The sequence below is a fragment of the Tyto alba genome, unplaced genomic scaffold (genome assembly GCF_018691265.1).
Source record: "Tyto alba isolate M040663 unplaced genomic scaffold, T.alba_DEE_v4.0 Super-Scaffold_40, whole genome shotgun sequence".
Lineage (NCBI taxonomy): Eukaryota > Metazoa > Chordata > Aves > Strigiformes > Tytonidae > Tyto > Tyto alba.
In genome coordinates this window covers 22878773-22902986 of record NW_024881316.1, presented here as the reverse complement: position 1 = coordinate 22902986, position 24214 = coordinate 22878773, and the positions used below count along the sequence as shown (strand labels likewise).

General features: G+C 36.2%; 1 protein-coding gene across 4 annotated transcripts in view; it reads right to left on the bottom strand.

The window, feature by feature from the left end:
- Positions 1-24214, bottom strand: part of KHDRBS2 (KH RNA binding domain containing, signal transduction associated 2) — a 427487-nt gene that overhangs the window by 29116 nt on the left and 374157 nt on the right. For all 4 annotated transcript variants that reach the window (XM_042803483.1, XM_042803482.1, XM_042803485.1 and 1 more), the window contains exon 7: positions 7094-7176. In XM_042803483.1, coding sequence (XP_042659417.1) covers positions 7094-7176 — 83 coding nt within the window. The remainder of the gene's footprint in view (positions 1-7093; positions 7177-24214) is intronic.

The following is a 24214-nucleotide window of genomic DNA, read 5'->3' as shown; positions in this document are numbered from 1 at the left end:
TACTCAGACAGTGTCATCACTTTTTGCTGAATACAGAAGAAGCTTGGAGAGAAGAATAGTCCACTAGGTAGAATCTATCAAAGAAAATATATGCCCAGCAGAACTATGTACTGCTGTCTTTACAAGTGTACCAGTCTGAAAGTGTTATTTTACTTGAAGCACTGTTTGTAAAGAACTCATCCTTGGAAACAGATGTACATACAATGTCTTGATATCTGGAGGTCAAGCAAGGGTAACCAGGATGAACTGAAGCTCAGGCAAACATGCACTGCTGATGTAAATAGTTCCTGGAGATTCAACTGGATAAAATATTCTTTGCTTTACTCCCTAAATAATTTGGCAGCATGTCTGCACTGAAGTGATTGTACTGTAAGACACGTAAGTGACCTGGGCTGAACTGTGGTCCATGTTATATTCCTGCATATCAGATCAGAAATAAGTGATCCCTAAACCCCCTGTACTATCAGCCCATGCTGCAGAAAAAGGAACTGTAAACACAAGATCTACAGTAGATATCATGAACTTAAAAACAGAAACAAGAATAATCAGGGAAAAAAAGTTTCTTTTCGAAGTCAATAACTTGTCATATAGTCAATCTCAATGCTTGAATATACTCTTGAAATTGTCAATGGGTCTGAATAAGAATAAGAATGTGAATCAGAACTGCAGAGCCTATTACAGGTTGAAATGATAGGTATTGCTATGAACATATAGTCACTGGGATACTACTACCTTTATATGGTCACAGCAACTATCTGTCATAACAGGAGAATGGACATAGGCACCATATATAGGACTTTGCACATGACAGCACAGCTATAGGTATGAACCACAGATAATTATATCTTTTGAATTAAGTATAATTCAGCCAGATGAAAGCTATGCCAGCGCTGTGGTTTAACCTCAACTGGCAACTAAGCACCACGCAGCTGCTCACTCACTCCTCCCGCCCTGGGGTGGGATGGGGAGAAGAATCGGAAAGAGAAAAAAGACTTGTGGATTGAGATAACAGTTTAATGATTGAAATAAAAATTAAATAAAATCAATTTAATAAATCAAAATGATTCAAATAATAACAGTTTAATAATTGAAACAATAATAACAGTAACAACAATAATAATATTAATAATAATGAAAAGGAAATAACAAAAAGAAAGGTAAATAAAACCCAAGAAAGGCAAGTGATGCACAGTGCAATTGCTCACCACCCAATGACTGACGCGCAGCCAGTCCCTGAACAGAATCATCCCAACTCCACCCAGTTTATATACTGAGCATGACATCCTATGGTCTGGAATATCCCTTTGGCTAGTTCGGGTCAGCTGTCCTGGCCATGCTCCCTCCCAGCTTCTTGTGCACCTCCTCATGGGCAGAGCATGGGAAACTGAAGAATTCTTGACTCAGGATAAGCACTACTTAGCATCAACTAAAACATCAGTGTGTTCTCAACATTATTCTCATACTAAATCCAAGATACAGCACTGTACCAGCTGCTAGGAAGAAAATTATCTCTGTCCCAGCCAAAACCAAGACAGACAGTCAACTTGAAATTCTCTGATACTGCACCTTTCCTTTCTCTCTTCAGTCCTCTAAGATAATTTCATTTTGGCAGTTATCTAGCACAACATGTGTAAATCTTCAGATCATGTAAAAACTCAGAATTTATTTAATGCATATTAATGCCATCTTTCTTTATGTTAAGATTTAGATTCTGCACTATCATTAACTTCTTAGAGGAGAAGTTCAGAGATGACATGGCCTAGAATATGCATTTCTGTATCTGAAACAGAAGTTTGGTTGTTTGCTTAGCAGACGCAGGATCAGTTTGCAGCGTGTGCTTCACTGACTAAAAAGTCATCATTGTCCCAAACCAATCTGCATACCAGCATGGAATGTGTGTCCAGAGGACTGTCGCCTATAGCATTACATAAAAAATTTGCAATATTATGAGCAAATATTTTGCCAAGAATTGCTTCAAGGCCCTAAATTTGTGTTACTGTCATTAGTGAGGCTGGGTCCAGGCAGGCAAGAGAAATGCCCTTTACCTGTGTCATCTTGCAGTCACAGCATAGATGAAGATACACCATGAGAACGACTATGTCACTGTGGGATGGCATCTGTAACAGTAAAATTTTGCACTATTTTCATCTATCTTTTATCACTGAATTATTTATTCTTCTTGTCAGTATGTTACAGGTTTTCTGATATTTGCAAGTCTATTTCCGGCCTAGGATGGGAGTCAGACTCTTCATTCTTTAGTAAGCACCCACTCAGCAAGTCATTTTGCAGCTGAACTATGTTTTCAACAAAAGCCAGATGGAACAAAAGACAGAGGAAGCAGCCAACCAACCAGCCTTGGAAGCCATTGCCAATATACCAACTACCCGTTCACAGAAACCAAACTGATTGATGTGTGAGTGTTCATGCCAGCCACTGTGAACAGGGAAATTGTACCAAACCCAAATTTTAAGCTTCAACAATCATCAACTGACTTTGTTTTTCCCTGTCAGGCACCATTGTTTACACTACATATGGCTGGATAGATTATGCACAAGTGGATTAAACATAACATACTCTTCCTGGTTCATTCTGGACCAGCCAGTCAGCCTCAGATTTCCTTAGTATGTTTTTCAGCTGTGAGACATGGTACCTTTGAAATGAAACTGCTGGTGCTGGCAGAGACACAAAGGTCAACAGAGATGACTATAAGTGTGGTAGCAGAGCTGAAGATGGCTCTGCTGGCTATTGTGGTTCTCAGCTAATTCATTACCAACTGATCCACTTCTGCAAAATTATTCTGTTGATCTTGGCTGAGGTGCTTGGCCACACTTTGCATTTGGCTGGTCCCCTACCAACCTCTGAATAACCAAAGAGGCAGATCTTGTAGATCCTTTCAATAAACTTTTCATCCTTTTCTCCTGGTGATCTAGGGGTCTGAGCCCATGAATCCTGGGCAGTGATGGTGGTTCAACAAAGTTAAAAGTTCCTGTTAAGAAAATAGAAAAGTATATTATATTTTTAAAACTATATAGGATTCTCCTACATCTTCTGTGTTACAGCTCAGTTGGAATGTATACTCCTACCATTTTGGAGTTTTGTTTTATGAACTTGCTGATTGTTCTGTAAAAATAATATTTATTTCTTTAAATCAATATCTGAGTGGGAATGGAAAGGAAGAATGGATGCCACCACATTTTGCAATGTGGTTTGAAGGTAAGAAGCCACTGAGAATATCAGCGTGCTTGAGCTGCTAAGAATCGTCAAAAAGTGAACAAGCAGCATGCCTTTACAGGCCTTCATAGGAACGTCATCTATCTCATCAACGGAAATTGGGCAGCACCTGATAGAATGGCTTACAGGTGATGGTTGAGTCTAGCTACTTCCGAGTGCCTAGGGAGTAGTGTATAAACTTAACAACTACTGAATATCTCTTGGTGTGTCTGGGCAGGCAGATGTACGTATTACTGAAAGTCATCTTCACACTGTATGGAAGGGAGAGGAAGAGAGAAGAAAAAGACGTCTTATTGAGAAATTTGAAGTACAGTGCATCATTGCCCATGGGAAGTATGTCAGATCTGATGTCTTTCCCTGACCACTGAAATGGTTGTTTCATTGTCCTCTTTGGAATTGGACAAAGCTTTCATTCTAAGTATCTTATAAACTGAATTTTGACATCAGTATGAACAAATTTCCAAAATGAGCAGGGTTACTAAATGTTCTTGCCAAACCTGTAGTCTTTCATAAAATCTTGTAAATAACAGTTATAGACACAGTTGGGAAGGGCAGCCAGTTGTTCATTTAAATCTTTGTCCTGAGGTTCCATCCTGTGTTATGGTTTGTCATTATAGGACAGAAGATGAGGAGGAAAAAAGTGGCTTTAGAAATACAGCTTCTGTTATTGAAAGCAAGACATACCTCATGCAGTAGAGACTATATTTGTCATAGACCATAATTCTCTACTTCCTAAAACAAGTCTCCCCAAACATAATAAAGTACAGGTGGCACTTACCATAGTGAGGGTCTTGCTGTTCTCTTTCTTCAAGTTGCTAATTGTGTTCTTTTCAAAGTGCTCTTGAGGTTCCTCTTAGCTCATTCAGCCATGCAGACTTATTGTTTGTTTCGTTTCAGTCTGATCCTGAGACTCTGTCATGGTCTTTTCCACAGGCGAACCCATCCCCCTATTTTCAGCCTAAAAATCAGACTGCTGTTATGCAGGACAGAACTCTATGTCTGGAAGGGTGGGTGCGGTAGAGGTCATTAGAGAAGGACCTATACAAAATGTATTGCTGGGCCTGCAACACTGTCCCTGACATTCAGTACAAATCTTCTGAGAATTGTGCACAAAAGTACAGCATTTGAATGGTCTTGGGGCTCAGTATTTTTGGTGCTCCTACAATATCATAATCCTGTGTTGTAGCAGAGTGATATATGTTGATGGCATGCTCATTTTCTCTGCTGTTGGCAGAGCCCAGTTTGTAAAAAAGTCTAAATCAGACCTCTTGGGCAATGAAGGACTAAGGGCCCTGAGAAGGAATATATATGGGCAGAAAGCCTCTGGTGAGCAAATGGGAAGTAGATAAAAGGTCTGAAAGACAAAGGTATAGGTAGCAGGGGTGGTGGTGGCAGGCTGCCCAAACACTGTCTTCACTCTGTGCACTGTGTGAGTAGTGAAACAAAGCATGACTTACTATGTGCCCTGATCTAAAGCACACTGAATTCAGCTTGCATTCAGACCATCCAACCCATCCTGTTCATCTGTGCCCTCACACTCAACACATTCTTCTATTTAAAGCAGTGAAGACAGTAAGGCTTGGTCAACATGCATGGTGAGAAAGACAGTCAGACAAGAGTTTGTACCTTCCCTAGGTTGTAACTTCCATATTGATTCTTTAAAGAGCCATGAAAAGCAAGTGGAAACTCTGCCCTTAACATGAACAGAAATCTTAGCACTTTGCATTAAGCCACTAACTACAATTGTTTCTTGTCTCATGCTTTAAAATTTCAGTCAATCTCTGCAGAGGGCAGTAATGATATTTTTCTCACTGAGCACAGACATTGTCTACAAGTTTTTGTTATTTCTTTTTCCTGTAATTCACACACTGGATGAGATAAGTAAGTACTTTGAAGCAGTACTACTTGTCTTCTTTGTTAGCTGTGTACATGATGTGTCTTGCTCATATGATTGGAGTATAATAATATCCAAGATCTGAGATTGGGAGAAAACTTTCTTATATATACATCTAACCAAATATGTTGGTCATACTATTTCATTGTGTTGTATTATTTTGGCTCAGTAGGGAGGAATTTCTCTGAAGCTAAATGGCCAATAAGGTACAGAAATCCAAATTGCATATCTGATGGTCCATTTGTTCTTTAGATCTTTGAAATGAGAAGTGCGTTGTTCCAGAAGTGCTCTCTTTGAAATCAGCAGACTACTTGCAGCATTTGGTGCCACTCAATATGGATAAGTATGACTGCATGTCCTGCTATATATTACAAAAGGAAATGTTTTAGTTACATATTTTAAAAGTATTAGTATCCTGGAGGTAGCTCACATTAGTAGAAAACATACCTGATGACTAAGCTTAACAGCTGTTTAATTGACAAAATTATGTGACTCTTTATAGGTTTTCTTTCTTGAGTCAAATTATCACTGCCAGTTCTAGCTGGATTATAATACACTCCTCATAAACTTGATATATTTGTCATTTAGCTACCTGGGACATCAACTTGCAAAGAAATTACAGGTTAATTCAGATGATATAAAGCAATGTCATAGCAGAGAGATTTCCAACTAATTATTATTTTTTACACCAGAAGCAATATCTCCTGTGAAAATTCTCTATTGTAGCAAAAGATGGGATGAATTATTTTTAAAAAAATTGGAGTACACTTGACAAGAATATCTACCTACACAGTGACATGATGGGTGCAGCTAGTAATGTATAATTACTTAGAAGTGTTGTTAAAGTATACTTGATGGGGTTCACATTTAGGTGTGACAAATCCTTTTAAATATACTTCACTGGTTATAAAAATACTTACAAAGTATTTTTTACCAGCTCAAGCGCCACTCACTACAGCAGTTCTGGAGCTAAATGTAATTCTGACAGGCATTTTCACCAGCAAAACATTCAACAAAAATGATGGTTCAACAAAAAGCAAGTTTAAGATCCTCTGGTCTTTGGAGTGCAGAACTCTGTATGTATACATGAATTTCTTACCCAGTGAGAATCACACTAACTCAGTTTAAATCTGTGTCTTTTCTTGTTAAAATTTCATTTGCCTTTCCATAATCTTGCAAGTACGCTTAGTAACCTGTAAGAGCATTTGCTGAATAACTGGATGAAGAACCCTTCTGTCTGTCAGTTTAACTGTGAAAAAAATGTCATCCCCTATGTAATAAACATGGACCAACTGTCGAATTAACATGAGTATGTGCGGTGTATGAGTATACAAAAAGCGATTATTTTTGTTGCCTTGTTTTAGTGATACAAATCATAAAAGATGTGAATGTAATTTTCCCCATATCTCACACAGTAAGGACATAAAATAAATTTCCAAATTTGGTTGCTTTTATCAATTCTGAGAGTTGTTGAGAAAGTAACTGGCTGAAAACAGATAGTTTCAGCCTTACTTCAGGCATGCAGTTCTCTTCTATAATTTACCTTGATGCTGGATGCCAATCAGTGCACCTTTTTTTTTTTTTTATTTCCTTGTTTTGCCCAAAACACTGTAAACACCATAACACCATAAGTATGAGAACCCTTTGACAACTTTGCACTAGTAACAGTAAAAAAAAATGCGCAAACAGGTTCAGAAGGACATCAGATAGGAAAATGATGTAACCACTTGCTTTTTTTTTAAAATAATACACTTAATTTGCAGTTTTAAAAGTATAGGTGCTTGCATTTTTGCTTCATCTGAATAATTCTGTATATAAAATCCACCTTTATTAGTTATTGACAGCTTTTTAAAGTACTGTGAAATTTTGTAAAATTTAATGTGGAAAATAAAACAGGAAATCTATATGAAAAGCTAAGAGGAAAAAAAGTGTTATTTGAAAAATTAAGGTAAAAGTACAAATGCTTACCTTTGTGTTTGTGTGGCATAACTGTTATCATATGCCTCATAGCTTGGATCATCATATTCACCCCCATATCCATCATCATATCCCTAAGGGAAAAATAGAACAACACAGCTTAGAAGAGTGATAAATCAAAGCATATTATCAAGCTGTAAAAGTAACTTGCATCAACATATACATGCCATGTTTGCCCAGTATAATGTAAAGCACACAGCCTACTGATGACAACCATGAATCGTGAAGAACAACTTGTACATTGCAAGGGTACATAAATCAGTTACTCATCTAAGAACTCAGTTTATTCATTGATAAACTGTGGTGCATTGTCCAAACCACAGTGCTTCAGTGGGATCTATGTAGAATACTGATGAATGATAATGAAAACAATAATTTCCTAGCAATTTGTTATATAAATAGTTCCATAAATACCTATAGGTGAAATGAACAAATGGCAGGAAAAATATATCGACTGCACAATGTTATTAAGAATGTTATTGCGATAAGAGCATAATATTTAGTCTATTTAAAAAAACCCTCAAAACCAAAGAATTGATGAAAAACAGTATTTGTGCATGTTTGTGAATGAAGTAAAGGGTTATGATGTTTATAAATAACTTACAATAAGCACCTTTTCCTTCATTGAACATCCTATTCTTTTTAAAGGCATACTTTCCTGTGACAAGTTAATGAACACTTTAATATATGTTCCTTCCATCTAACTTAAAGGTCCCATCTGAAAGGCTCAGACAAATGCTCAGTCTGCCTTAGCTAGAGAGACACAAGTAACTTCAGAAGGTGGTTCAGCTTATCTAATGCCTGAATCTTCTACTGAGGGAGCCATAGGCAATTATGATCCATTATAGCTGCCTCTGAAACAAAGAGTGCTTAGGAACTGGATGATAAATAAATAAAGAGATAATCCAGGGGATGACTTTTGGTATGCTCTTTTCATGACAGGACAACAGAGTAGGCAAGAAATGCTGTATGGAAACACTTTTTTTTTTTCTTTTTCCTCTATGAATTTTGGGAGCCAATATTTTTAGTTAGATAGAAACTGAACATTGTGTAGTCACAAGAAAATCTGCCGGTTATGTGAAGTGCTAAAGGAAATAGGGGGGTTAAAAATCTTTGACTCAATATTAATTACAGCAGAAAGTAATTTTTTTCCACCCCCTCTCTCCTTCTCCAACAAGCTATACAAAGTTATAAACAGTCACTCTGGTACACTATCACAACCACAAAAAGTACAGTGTTAGTTTGCTACTTCATTATTTCTGCTAATTAAACTCCATAATGGTATTGAACTAGACTTCACTGGTACTCCTGATTTAAAGAAAACATTCAAAGGAGGAAACATTCAGTTATGTCTCTGTTGGTCAAGCATCTTAAATTAGGCTGTCCTTCTGTTCTTCTACTCAGCAGTGAGGGTGAGTGTGAATTCCAGGTGGGAAACATCACCCCTGAGGTGCTGCATGGCCTGAAGGAAGGGCAGGACTTCAGATGGTGACTCCACTTCTCAGGAACCCACGTCAGCTTGGAGTATGGGAAAACTTTTCTGGAAAGGAGGGAGAGTCCTGTTTCATACTGGGGAATGGCCTCTCCCAGAATCTGAAGTCCACAGAAACCTCATTGTCTTTCCTTTCAGGTGGAATTTCACCAGTTTGACTGGCCTTCATTAGTATAAACTCACAGCAAAAAGTACAGTTAAACACATATCCCTGCAGTCTACAGTGATATATTTAACACTGTATAGTTAAATACACTCTCTTGCTTCTGGGGACAGGGTGAGAGAAACAATGAACCACAGGAGGCAGATGTTAGTCACATCGATTAGCATGCTACTGGGCGGGATCCTGCTACTGTGAAGATGAGGGTGATCCAAGTTTCTATATAAAGTTGAATAGCTAGAGGAAAGACATTTCAGCATGCTTGCCCACCATATGAGAGAACAGGAAAGGCAACAATTACAAATTAGCTCTCTCAGTTTCTTGATGCCTGAGGCGGATCAACGTTCAGCACCAGCAGGGCAGAGAACACTTGTTAATATTTGACATTTCTGTGGGTTCACATTACAGATTTTAACAGCCTCCCTAAAGGCTCAGAGCAGATCAATACAGTACAAATGGTTCAAGTGGAATGGTTGGAAAACAGAGACAGAGTAAAAAGCACATGGTACCTTTAATAAAGAAAAAGTATTTGCTGGATAATGTTATCTTATTTGCATCAGTCTGCATGAGAATGATTTTCTAATCCTACAGGTGAACTATTTATGTAAGGTACACACTAGCATTTTTTCAAAGTTTAAAACTGTCTATCGTAACCAAACACCCATGTCCCAAAGAAGCCTTTAGACATCTAGAATTGAGAATCAAAATAGCTCCTTTCACATCCTTGAAGTGCCTCAAACTCACTATGCATTTTTCCTCAACTTTCAGCTCCCCAGAACCCACAACTTCAATGTCTGAAAGTATTTATTGCATGCATATTTTGAGAAATGAAACATCCAGCTCCCATGTAGACCCTGTTAAGTTCCAGAAGCTATGAGTTTTAGGACATTCAAATTCACATGTTCTGTACTCTGTGTGTGATGAGGATGGTGCTCCCAAGGCAGTTCTGTATAAATCCAGAGACCAGAACCCAGGATGCACTCTCCATAAGCAGTACAATCTTTTACTCAGCAACAGAGTCAGACTCCTTCATGCACTCTCCAGGTCTATTAGTCTTTGTATTAAAGACAAACAAACAAACCATGTTAAATTGATAAACATTCTCTATATGTATGCTGATAGGAACAGATCTGTCACCTTAGAGAATCTAAGTTACTAGTGCTGTATCCTCACCTCATTGAAGGAAAAATGATTGATTATCCATGCTGTCAGTGTTCTGAATATGATATTTTTTCTTCTACAATTTCTACGATTTCATTTATTCCACCAGAAATCTTCACATATATGTGTATAACACTTAGCCCTTCCATCCCGTATGTAATGCCTTTTAATTGAGGTCTGTGCTTTTCAAGGAGAAATATCTCCAATAAAGTGACTTTGGGCCTGATCAGATCAATGTCTGCCACTGGAGGATCTATCTCTATGCTCATCAGAATATTAGAAAACTTGTATGAAAAGCTGATAGGGTCAAGCCACCCAGTTTCAGTGAAGGGGAAGAAAGTGTTTCTCTGGATCTTCAGAGTTCTTTGAAGTGGTTAATGAGGGCATGGAAAAACAGGGCCTGAGGGAAACATGTTCCTTTGAACTCCAAAAAGTTGCTGATGAGGTTTGATTCTCAAGGCTGTCCAAGGGACTGGGCTTGGTTGCCTGGCAAGACTTTTCCTGCCTGAGAAGTCTTTTTCCCCATGGTAGCTGCCACCACCATTCAGAAGAAAAAGCTTACTGGAATGAACTGAAAAATCTAAAACAAGGGAACTATGAGAAACATTCAAAGTCAAACTGATAACCAATTTTAGGCTAGGTTTTTATGCCAGGGTATCTTTATCTCAGGTATTTCTTAATAAAACATCTTTCCAAAACATAAGAAAAAGGCCTCTTTACTTTGTGTCAGGGAAAAGGAAAGTGAGTATTTCAATGAAGAGGATTTGCTCTGGCCTTACAGTGATACATCCTGAACCAGAGATAAAGGAACAGAAATACACAACTGGAGCTGCAGTGGGGCTAACAATATTTATAAACAATTACAGATGATTTTGAGGAGCTTTGGTATAGTTTAGACTAAACAAATAATAACAAAAAAAAAAAAAAGGAAAAATTTACAGCTCAATTAAAGAAAAGACTAATTTGAAAATGAGCATATTTAAGTATTTACCAGTCTTTCCCCACAAAGTGAAGATAGGAAACACTCTTAGAAGAATTTCAGAATAGCACACGAAATTAGCATTGGGAACACTCACTTCAGGAGCAAATATGTGCTACTCGACCACTGATAAAGAAAATTATAGTCAGGGGAGAAAAGGGTATAGAAGAAAACAGGGACATAATTGGAAAAGAGGATTATATTCTACTACCTGAGAAAAAGTTAAGTATCAATTTGATTCAACACCCAAGATATCATTGAGAAAGATTTGTTTTATTTATTTAGATTTACTCAAATCCTCTCCAAGTTTCAGACGTTGGAACAAATATTAGAATTACAAAGAAAATAATAAATATCATCAGTAACAAGGGTTTCATAATCTAATGCAATCCAATCTCTTTAAACATGAATTTCCTACTTAATGCTAAAACCCTATTTCAAACAATAACAGCCCACACTCAAATGCACGAAGTTTAAATCACCACTTCTCTGAATAACCTTAGAAAATAGGGTTTTCACAGCATGCTCTGAAAAATGGTAGGTTTCAGCTCTGGGAAAACAAGAAGGAAAATGATTCTAATAAAAACTGCTCTACTCAAAATATTTTACATATGTCCTGGTAATATATGATAAAGTACATTGTAAGGAAGTCAAAACTAATTAGATTTTTATAGTACACCAACTCTTTCTGAAGTAGCAAACTGAAAAATACCTAGACTTTTTTTTAAAAAAAAATACAAACCACAAACAACAATAAGTCAAACTGAGTTATGCAACTCTGTACTTGTCAAACATGTGAACAAGAAAAATGTCTTCAGACAGAGAACCAGGGTAGCCCTTCTCATTAGCTGCACCCAGAAGTACAAAAATTAGCATTGTACCTCAGAGAATGTGAGGGAATAAAAATCCACCTCCAGTTGTAACTCTAAGTAAAACCAGTTGTCTCCCAGTAAAGGGGCCTTTGCATAGTTTCCACTATTTTCTTCTTCTTGCTTCTATAAATCTACAAATACTGTGTCACTCTGTTTTCTATTGTGACTTGGCCATATCCGTATTTTCTCACACATCCTTATCACCTCAGCTTAGAAGGCTAAAAGCCAGTCATCTACCACTAACCCAGTGGTAGATTCCCATAAGAATTACAGGGTAGAAATAAAATCTTTTTAAAGGGTAATTCACCCCACGTTCTTTTGACACCTATTTGAGGACAAGTTGAATTGCTCTCTAAATGAGAACTTTTTTCCAATGACTATAAAGGGAGCCTGGGATGGATGTGTTAGATTTAGCTAACTAACCTTTAGGTATGTAAGTTAGTTCATCATTTGAAGAAATTTATTGCTCAGAGAAAGCTGAGCTTGTAAAATCAGTGCTGCTAAGCTTAATTTTGAAGTGACCTGAGACCGAGAATGAAATCAGAATTCTGTGAATGATCCATGGGGATGGGTGGGCATGTCAGAATAGCATCTCAAACAGACAGAACTCTCTTCAGGGATCTCAGGTTAGTCTGGCATGCAACTGACTACACACCTACAACTGAGGAAATGCTAACAACTACGTGAAATCTTAAATCCAACTCCTTCTACTGTATATGAAACACTAGAGAGAAAATAGAGAAATACGTCTGGAAAGCCTTCTTCTTCCAAATGTATGACCCACACACTTGACTAGTCATACGGTCTGTTAGGCTTAATGAATCTTAAAATTTTTTCTGTAAAGAGCACTTAAGGTAACTAAACCATGTCACAGAGAAATGGCAATTTTAACCGAAGTTGAAACAGATCACAGCTATGATATTTGGACCTGTATTACTGTCACCTCCTTCTCTACTTGATCCTTTTAGAAAAGCGGCAGATAGCGCTGTCATTGTATATTCACAATAATTTGTGGTGCTGAGCTGGCTGAGCCTCTCTAGAGTGCTGTAAGGGGAAGGACTTGCCTTCCATCACAGTTGCACTCATGAATTTGGTGCTCAGTCCCCAAGTCATTCTAAGGTGGGGGTAGCTCTGAGTAGATGTAGAAGAACACATATCAATATATTAATTTTATGTAATTTAGACAAATGGCAATTTCTCTCTACTGACTACAAGCAGGGGTGAACACTGTAATTGCTTTAGATTTGGATTATTCAGTGTTGAGAACCTGCAGTTAGAACAGATGAATCTCACTGAAGTACCTGGGAAGTTAGTCTGTTGCTGAGTAAGGATTCCCAGAATTGTAATTTATGTTTAGAAACTGAAATTATGACTAAACTATTCCATAAGTACATATGCCTGCCATCACAGTTGGCTTTGGATTCTTCAGCTGCAACTCCAGACTCAGAAAAAAAGAGATACTAGGTATCAGTTTGTCGAAGATGATTTATATCCTCTGCACTAGTGAGATCTACCAAGTGTTTTGAAGATGAACTCAAAGTGGTACTATACTCACCAAAATGATAAATAGTAGTAATAATAATAAAAATAATGCTGAAATTAAGATGGAAATATTAATCAGTTGAAAAATCAGAGCTCTATGCTATGGACTTCATAAATGCAATATACGAACTGGAGTCTACAGTGCTTGGACAACCAAGAGCAGACATGTTTTCCAGAGGCAGTGAAGTAATCTCAATACCTTCAACCTCTTACTAAAATCAGTCTTATTCTTCACATACCAGAAACACCTTTATAACTGAATGGTAAAACATAGAGGTGAACATTTTTCACATAGTCGTGGAAATATAATAGAAATTTCAATATAATTAGTTATGGAGATTTTGCAAAGTTAAAGCAGAGGATATGAGTGAGCTATTCATGTCCTCATATTTAATTGCTTTAAATAAACCTCATGTTGAACAATCAGGGCAATAAGAGTAAGTCAAATTAAAAAAGTATATTATCCAGAAGTTCTAAAATTGATTGTACGTAAGATAAAGATAGAGCAGGGGCCACAAAAGCAAATAGCTATGCAGTGTCAAAGCAGTCACAGTAAAACAGATCTCATATACTTCAAGAAACCGCTGTGTACTCTCCTAAATGTAGGTTTGTGGTGTTTGTTTTTTTTTTTTTTTCTATCTTTTCTATAATTTTTCAACTAAATGCAAAATGAATGAATAACACTTAAAATACATTTTTGGTGTACTGAAAATCAGAACGGAATAAAAATGTAAAAGAAAATCTAATAGAAATGAGACTTTTCTTATTCCTTCAATATTTGCAAGACTGTAGCCTACAGCATAATTTGCTGCCACAATTATTATACTACAACATTCATCTGACTAACATCTTTATTTCTTCAAATCCTTCTGTTAGCCGTCCTATGCTCATGGAGTCACATTAGAACTTCTAATTCATGTGTCAAAGCTCCATGTAATCAGCTGCTGTTTACATCCATTTAACTTGTTGTACTTTCCCTGTCCCCTGACTTTGATGCTGTCAATACTGAAACCATTTCCTCTCCCACTTTATTTCTGTTTGTTTTTTTGTTTTTTGTTTTTTTTTTTTTTTTTTCTCCCTTTTTTTTTTTTTCATATTGCCTCTTATTATGGAATAGCATACTAACCTCAGTGTCAATACTTTACTCAGTTCTTATTGCACAGGAATGTCTCACAGAAGCGTCTCTTGCTTCCAATATCAATAGAATGACCTAACTTAGTAGTAAGCAGCAAGTAGAGATGAAAAATAATCCAAGGTATCTTCTTTGTGTATCTTCAATAAATTGCATTTTTGCACTTGTCTATGATTCTGAGATCCTTGAAGAAAGGATTTTTTGTTATTTTTACTTGTCATGATTTAACCCCTGTTGGGAACTAAGCATCACACAGCCACTTGCTCATCCCACCCAGTGGGATGGGGGGAGAGAATCGGAAGAGTAGAAGTGAGAAAACTCATGGGTTTTGATAAGAACTGCTTAATAATTTATATAAACCAAAATAGAATAAGATAATAATACTAATAAATTTTAATGAAAAGGAAAATAGCAAAAAGAGAGAAATAAAACCCAAGAAAAACAAGTGATACAAATGTAAAACAACTGCTCACCACCAACTGACCAATGCCCAGCTTGTTGCCAAGCAGCAGCCCCCCAGCCAGCTTTCCCCCCAGTTTATATGCTGAGCATGATATCATATGGTATGGAATATCCCTTTGGCCAGTTTGGGTCAGCTCTCCTGGCTGTGTCCCCTCCCCAACGTCCTCACTGGCAGGGCAGCGTGAGAAGCTGAGAAGCCCTTGACTTACTGTAATCACTGCTCAGCAACAACTAAAACATCAGTGTGTTATCAACATTATTCTCATCCTAAATCTAAAACACAGCACTGTGCCAGCTACTAGGAGGAAGATGAACTGTATCCCAGCTGAAACCAGGACATTACTGATGACTTGTACTGCTTTACATAGTACTTGAGTGATAATATATTACAGTAGCAAGTTGCACTTGTGACAATATATCACAGAAATGGCATTTAAATGAAACATTTATTTTTCCCGTGAACTGAAATGAATAGAGTAGAAAGCAGCCTTCAGCTGCCAAGGGAGGATGGGCTGTAATATACCCAGTATTGGTTTTAATCTCTTTATCATATCTAGTATTTCGCCTTCCAAAATTTCAAGCAAAGCAGATGGTGACCTTCTTGTGCATCCTGATGCTCCCTCAGCTGTATAATCGATAGATGGAGCTGACATAAAATTTGTCCATGGTAAGGTTTCTTGTATTGTAGATACACAAATCGTTACAAGTATCTACTGAGGACTGACAACTCTTCTGCCTGTGTTTAGCAACTTACTGATGGTTTAAAACATTTCACAGTAGTTTGACTTGCTAAAAGTAAACCATTTCAACCTTAAGTAAGCTTTATAATAATCCAGGAAGTAAAATTTCCAGGTTCTGAATTGTTGGGAATTTCAAGGAATTCTCTTTTTTATCCTCAAACCCTTGAAAACCAGACCACAGGATTGTACATCTTGGAGATTGTAAATGTGCAAGTAAATGCTGAGGTACTAGCAATGAGCAGGATAGCTTTGATAGGTGTTTTACAGGACCCTAAATTGCATTTAATTTTAAATCAAATTTCACTCTGATGTATTATTAATACTGGAAGTAGGCAGATTAAATACAACGTGGCCAAATGCAAGATAATGTGCTCTAGTAAATATATCCTCAAATTCTATAAACTGCCCATGTCTCTGAATTTACAGAATTTCCTCAGGAAAAGACTTGTAGGAATCATCATGATTGACAGCTAGGAGACCTGTCCAATTTTACTGCAGCATTAAAACCAAAAAGCTCCACAAAACTAGCCTTATATTTTCTATGTCTAGAAAAGAAAATAAAATACATAAATTAATTCTATGTACAATCCCATTGTTTTCGATCCATTTTTATCCTCTATTTAAATATATTTAACCATTAAGGATTCCATGAATTAGTAATAAATAACAGTAACAAAACTTCACAGTGGAATTAGAGACAGAATTGTTCAAAATGCTCAAAACACAGGACAAATAAAGAGGTATTTATTTATTAATCCTGAAGCAGGCTTGAATGACAGTTCAGGCATTCTTAATGTTGGAATCTTTATATTCTGATCTTCGCCAGACACCCCACACCTTTTACATAAATTACATCTCTTGCCGAATCAAATTCCAGATGTCCTATATTGTTACAAAGATAGTTCATCATATATTTCCTAGAATCTAATTTCATAGAAATGTATTTCTGAACATAAATTTCGACAATGAATTTTAAATTGTCTTGTTTATGTAATTTATACGTTTTGCATAATTTTTGATTCTTTACATTAACATTTTAACTCTTACATTTATTTTTCTTACCTCATAAAAGACCATAAAGCAGTATATAGAAGACATAACAATGGTAATCCTTATTTGGCATTGTTTTAAGGTTAGTATTTCACCAATTCCATGATACCTTTGGCTTCAACCTGAGTAGTGTCTCATCAATTCATATATTTGAATTGATCAAACTTTTTTTTTTTTTCCCAACTTAAATTTTGAAGAGTTGACATAATGACTCTTACTGTGAAAAATATAGGTAGATTTTAAAAGTTATGAAAATTAACCTAATACTAGGGAAACTAAATGTTAAGTTAGTATCAGTTGCAAAAGAGATGAACTGTTTTTTTTCTGCTTATGACTAAACTTATTATACAAGTGATGCTTACATGAATGCAGCAGTGTTTGCACTGCTGCTAATCACTTCTGAGCAAAAATATTGCTGGAAATTCTTCTTGGTCCTGTGTACTGTACTGGAATAAAAAAGAAAGTGTCTACTCAGCATCTTCTTAACTGTAATATTTAATTTTCTAACACATTTTCAGACTAGGAAATACAGATTAGCGTGATGTATAGAATGCAAGGAGTAAAGGTAATGCAGAGTTTACTTTTTGGTTTTAGAAGATATGTAAGAAGAATTAACTTAACTAGCACAATCTTGTATGGGAATTATTGCAGAAAGGCCAGGTATAATTAAAAGGAAACATGTAGAATGTGATGGGACTTCTCATTTGTGAAAATAATAATGAGCAAACCAGTAAAACATGGTTGATACTGGGATACTTAGAGGTAGTGCTTAAATTGTTATTCCCTCAAATTTGAGCATGCAATTAGAGAAATTAGGGATGGAAAAGATCATATATTAGCAGCTCCTGTCAAATATGATTGCTCCTTTCAGCACATTTTCTAGGGCTTTCTCTAATCAAATTCTAAATATTGCCAGTAGTAGGGATTCCACCATTTCTCTTGGGAGACTGTCTGACAGACTAATAATCTTTGTGTCAGGCACCTCTGCTAACTTTATCCCATATGACTAAATATATCTTACTGTTCCAGCATTGTCAGTGTTCTCCAATGTCTGTGTTATACTGTTCCATTATCTTTTAAAAATAATTAAAATTTAAAGATTCAAAATCAAATGCAGCCCTGACAGAGACAGATATACTGATCAGCAGATAGCACAGTAACAAGCCAGAACCCCCAATTCTTCATAAAAACCTTACACAGATCCCTGCATCTACAAATGCCTTCCTCTTCCTTGGGTCCAGCAAACAGATGTGCCAGAAAAGATGTCCACTTATCTGTGACTGTACTGGATCAAGAGTGTCAAATACTATGACTAGCTCCATAAAGTGAAAGTCTTCTAACACCAATGGCTCTCAGGTGGTGATAGTTGACCTGCCTGAATTAAATCCTCCAAGTCTGATGGAATTTAATCACATTAAATTCCACTAGGAAGTCACAGGAATTCCTTACAGACATCAGAATATGGCTTTCATAGCAAGACACTTAGCTTACTCAGCAAGCCTTTGTGCTGCGCACCAGATTGAATTTGCAGAATTTTTTTAAGTTGATCAAAGTGATGCAGATGTGGATCACAGTAACAAAATCCATATTAAATAGAGAATGAAAATCCTGTTATTATGTATGGCATATTCCTACATTCTGGTGCAGTCTGACTTGTGCTGCAAACAGGGGTGTGTTGTGATCCCAGATTGTAGCAAGACACAAGAAGGAAGGAGGAACAGGAAAAACAGTTTCCCCTAGTGAATGCTCCACTTCTTCCGCCACGCAGCTGTAATTGCTTTTGTCTAGCTTAGTTTTAACCTGCTGGCTATTGTTCATAGTTGAAAACTCAGAAAATGGACTGGATATTTGATACATTAACTGAATTAAGTGCATTAAAGATAAAGAATCAGGTAAAGTCGACACACTGAAAACACTAAGTAGTATCTCCATGCTAATTCTTCTAATGTTCACCAAGGAATAAAAAGTATAAGAAAAGTTGAGAAAGGCCAACAGCCTTTTCATTGTGAGACTATTCATCTCAGAATAGTGATTCTGACCTTTCTTGACCCAGCTTGTCAACAAATGAAGAAAAAAAAATGATTAAAAATATTGATGGACTGACAAACAGTCCAGTTAATCCTAATACTGATTTTCATTTGCCATACAGAAGTAGTAGTTTATATCCAGTAATACCTCTTTTACTCTAAACACTGCAATGGAGACATCAAAAGCAGAGTTCAACAACCTTCTCAACCATGTCTAGGGCTGGATTTCCAAAGTAGTACAGACCATCCTGGGTCATGACTGCTCCAGCTGCTGTGCAGTCTGCTGTTGGTTTCTAACACTGTAATTGAAAATGGACCTGGAGAATCTCAAAGTTTCTTTTAGTCCATCTCTTGCAATTTAATTTTTACTAATATATCTCCATTTGTGTTCAATTATTTATTTTACTATATTTACCAACAAAAAAATAAGAATATAGGAGCTTTTTAACTTGCACTGATTCATAGAAAGCAGAATCATACCAGCTTCATTGTTCTACTTTACACTCACCAATGTTTTGGAAAAGGTGCCATTCTAGATTCTGATGAGCTCCTGTAAACCAAGATCAAAGTTTCTAGATGACCACTGCAATCATAACATCTGATAGTTATAAAAATGCTCTGCACTGTAGAAATCTCAGTTTTTGTAAGAAACAGGTTATTCTATTGTATACCATATATTAATACAATAAGGAATATATACATATAAATTCATATACATACACATATACACACATGGGTGTCTATCTTGCTCTTGATCAACTAATATTTGCATTCCTTTCATTCAGTTACATTGTATGACTGTACACACTATTGAGGCTTACTGAAAAGGATGTAAGGCATAAAGTTATGTTCAATATAACTTAAATTCCTGGTGAGAAGTAATTTCTAGTTCCTCTTTTTAACAACAACATTAGATAAATAGTGTCAAATGTGACAGGCTGACTACATTCTAAAAGAAAAAAATTGTTTGAAGAGATTATTCTCTGGCCATAGAAGTGGAAGCATAATATAGATTGCGGGGAACATCTGACTGATGTACTTGAAATCTTGTATTGTTGCTGGTTTTTTGAATGAATAAATTTTGCTGTCATTCCTTAGAATTTCTCGCTAAGCTCAGCACCCTTTTAGCTCCATATCTGGCACTGAAAATAATTCTGTGTGATTTTAGTTCTTCATAGCTTAAATTTTAAATCTTGCATGCCAAGTCAATTTGCATTAGTCTTCTAGGGAGAACTATATGTCATCCCATCCCTGCCCTGCAACACATAAAATTATACACAAATGAGAAGAAACTTAAGAAAGCAATTACTACACAAAACATTTCTGTTATCTCTCCAGGTTTCTAGAAAAAACCCAAGACTTTTATAAAAAGAAGCTTTCCATTATGACCTACCACTCTGGTCATATCCTGTATTTCCTTGTATACTCTGAAAGACTCTTAGCTTTAAGCTTTGTTAACCTTTAACCTTTGTCCTTTATGGAGGCAACTTTCAGGTTTTTTTTGTTTCTTTTATTTTTTAACAGAGGTATTTTTATGATATGAAATACAGATTGCAATATATCTTAATCAATTCTACTTCAAGAGAAGAAAGTAGGGTAGTGAAATGAAAAGATATAATTTGTTAATTACAGTTTTCTTTTAAACATAGTTTCAGCACTTTACACACCCACCTTTATCTTTTTTATGGCATGACAATACCTTGCCCTGGATAAGGTAAAAATCTACTCATGTCTCAGATCTTCTTTGTTTTAAAGGGCAAGAATGTTAAAAGGAATTTTTAAATTGAATTCTTTGAAATTTATATCAGGCTTTAGGCAGTAAGTTCAAAAAGCCACTATGCCACTTTTGGAAGTTCTGAAGGATGCTGTTGCTGTGTTCATAGAAAAATAACAAAGTCAAAGAGGAAAAGTAGTCATTTATTCAAGTAGAAAAGGAGAAGCATGAGGATACATTTTTTCACTATCAGTTCAGAGAAGAGGCCAACTAACTCTTAGATTCCACCTGAATATTTAAAAAATGAGCAGAAGGTTAGTCTCATCTTACAAGCTCTAATGACTGAAGATATGTCACTATTCTTCAAAGTCTCAAAGTTTTCTAAAAAGGGATTTTTCATGCTGGTAATGTTTCATCACTAACTATTCAGCTGGTAGACCACTATTCCACAATGGCAGTATTATCTCCTCATCCGCACGTCCTTGTTCTGTTAAGGCACTGGAGAAAATAAAGACATTGATTTAGCTATGATTGTAATGGTCAATGACTCAGGAATCCATGTAAAAAAAATCTCAATGATTCACAGAGGCCGTGTCAGCACTTTATACAGTGCTTCATTACCGTATTCAGTTGGGTTTTAAAACAAAAAAATACATGGGACAGAAGGTTTTTGTTTTTGTTTTCCTACCCAAGAGTAGGATTAGTCTAGTGTAAATAAAGTATATGTGATTACATAAAGCATCAAATGTTACTTAAAATAAAAAGTTTCCTTTAATTAACTCTACTTTTTTTTTTTTTTAGCTTAATAAGCTGTCTGTTGCATAAATTAGTAAAACTCAATTTAAATAGTGAAGATACTAAAACACTGACAGAAATAAATACATAAAAATATACTTGCTGACTGCAACAAATTCCTCACTTAAGGGGATATGGATTGAAAGGAAGCTGACTCTCTTTGTCACCAGTGATTCTCTGTAGTCAAATTTTATCATAAGAAATATTCAAGTCAGGCTCATGAAAATATTTGACACCTCTGAGTCTCATCATGCTGAGTCCAATAACTACACTTGCAAGAGGCTGGAGTAGATTATCAAAACGACTGCTAGAAGTTCACTGTCTTAAAACAAAGCCATCATCTCTACCAGAATCTCTGTTAATGTATCTAAGAAGCAAAAGAAGCTGACTTAACTCTGATGTTGATTTCTCACAACATATCCCTCTAAAAATATAAAAAAAAATAAGCTCCCCTCCTGATTTCCATATTTCTATAAATACCAGTAGCCAGTCAAAAACATAGATTTCAGTCTGGTGTACTGACTATTGACTTGTCTGTTTAACATTAATATTAAATAGGAACTAAGACATTTGGATTAGCAGTATTTATTCCCTTGGTAAAATCTTGGGAGATGTGTCAGTGAAGTGTGATCAATAAACTCCTGAGCATCACCCTGAACATCTGGGAAGCCTAGAACCTGGTTCAGAATTATAAAATGTAGGAAGGACATTTACAGCACTTAATTGCAAGCATCGCTGATATAATACTAAATTATTAGTATTCAAATAAACATTAAGAGTTGCATCACTGGTGATTAAAAGCCAGCATTCAGCTTTTAAAGTGTAGCCATCTTGCCAATTGAAGCTGTATCTCAGTTCTGACCTTGAGGCAGATTGATGAATATGTTTGCAGTCAGAACCAGAGTGAATATCAGAGCAGTCAGATATAATTGAAAATATTCCTTGTAGAAATTAAAAGCAACATTCTTCTATTTTGCTATCTGTAGTGTCTGAGGATCCAAAGGGTTATTTTATTTCCAGATGTGGAGAAGCTGAATGTAATGGACAACATAAAAGTGACTTGCCAGTATGGATAGGTTTACTCAAGAAAAAAATTGGTATGAAAAAATTTAAATTGAAGTCCATTTGGATAAGCAACAAAATTTTCTCCTTTGAAAGAGGTCTTCTTCATCCATACCTGCTGGAGGTCAAAAGCATCATTTAGTGGAGTTGTCTAGTTTAAGACTAACTCATTTTGGTGCCTGTGTGAAAACTAGGTGCTTCACATCTGACCATAAGGCAGACATTGAGAGCTCAATGCAGCAGCTGCACATAGTTATCTACTGTCATTTTAGACATCCTAACATATCCTGTCTTTTGCCTCCTATTCTAGCAGGGCAGAGGTCTCTCCTAAGTCCTATGTGACACTGTTGGTTCTTTGTGAATGTCTTGAAGGCTGTAGGGTACTCAAAGGACATCAGAGCCTGTGCCCAGGCAGCCCAACAGAACCTGAATTGTGAGATTTACTTGGAGATGAAGGGCATAGCTATATTAGTATTTTGAGCTAGGAGCTGTCTTAAGCACTGATCCTCCAAAACTGAGGCTAATTACCATTATGTCTGATGTCTTGAAGCATCTAAGATTCTGAGATTTCTATTTGTAAAACTTTTCTTCTGGGCAGGCTTGTAGCTGCTTCAATCTTGGCAGAACTGAACAGCTCAACAACTGTATACTACTAATGCCTAATTAGTATCCACTAAATAGAAGTTCTCTGCTTATCATTCAGGAAGGTTTTGAGCCAGTTGGCATGCCCCAAGTATATCTAATACACACATCTGTGATCAGTTTGCCCACAAAACACAGCTGATACCAATTATTTCTTTCCAAAAGAGCACAATACCACAACACTCCAGTGAAGTGCCAAAACCAGTTCAATACCTATTTCAGCCTGAAGCTATATTTCTAATGAGAATGGCTATTGCAACAACTAGGCTTTAAGCTATTCTGTGACATTGGCACTCTTACCTAGCTGATTTTATTCCAATTTTAAAGATTAATTCAGGAAAGAGAGGTTGCCAAAGAAAGCATGAATATCCAAATTTGGTTTTGGGATATATTCTTGGAGAAGAAAGTTTTAGATTGCAATCCATGGTCCAGTGATTACTCTGAGTCATATTTAGTTATTTTACAACATGCTAACATCCTTTGAGCAGAAATAGAACACTGAGGTAAAATTTCCTGTTCTCTTCCATCGGCATTTTATAAGAAAGATATAGCTCCTCTTTATTTCTTACTTTTCTAGCTGCAGATGATGAATCAGGGCTGTAAATCATAATTATCCCCAATGCACTTCATAAATATATACTTACACCTATTTACTCATAACTGAGCAAAATTCAAGCATGGCATCTAAAGTTCCTTTAACAATGCAGTTGGGATGCCAACCACAGTATTTTAACATAGAAAAAAATTGGAAATAACAATCTTTTAAAGCTCTTGATTTCCATCATCAAAATACCTTTGAATCTAAGTTGCAAATGTTGGTGTTTAAGTACATAATATCTCTTTAAAGTCTTTGTTTGTTTACAGATGGTCTTCTAATTGTATTTTGGAATGCTAATTTCCGAAAGAGAAGAAATACTTCATATTTTGTTTTTGCTTTACTTTTTAATGAGAAAGCAAAAGGAAAACCCACTGCATATTTCTGTTTCCTGAATAAGCCTCTCTGATTTTCAGAGAAATTTTCATTGATCACAGAAATGCCAAGTAAAAGAGAAAAATATTTTTCCACATGACTAATCTGTCTCCTGGATTGTTCTGTCCATGTGGGAGAAACATCATTGACTTTTTGGTCTGTATATTTTTATAGTTACAGCATGTGAACAACAAGTTATCCACTGAGCTAAGTGTGGTTCATCCTTAAAACAGTGGGAAAACTCTCATGGACTTCAGTGGCATCAAAATCGGAAAAACAAATAAGTGGGAATTTTAAAAATTTTTAAATCTG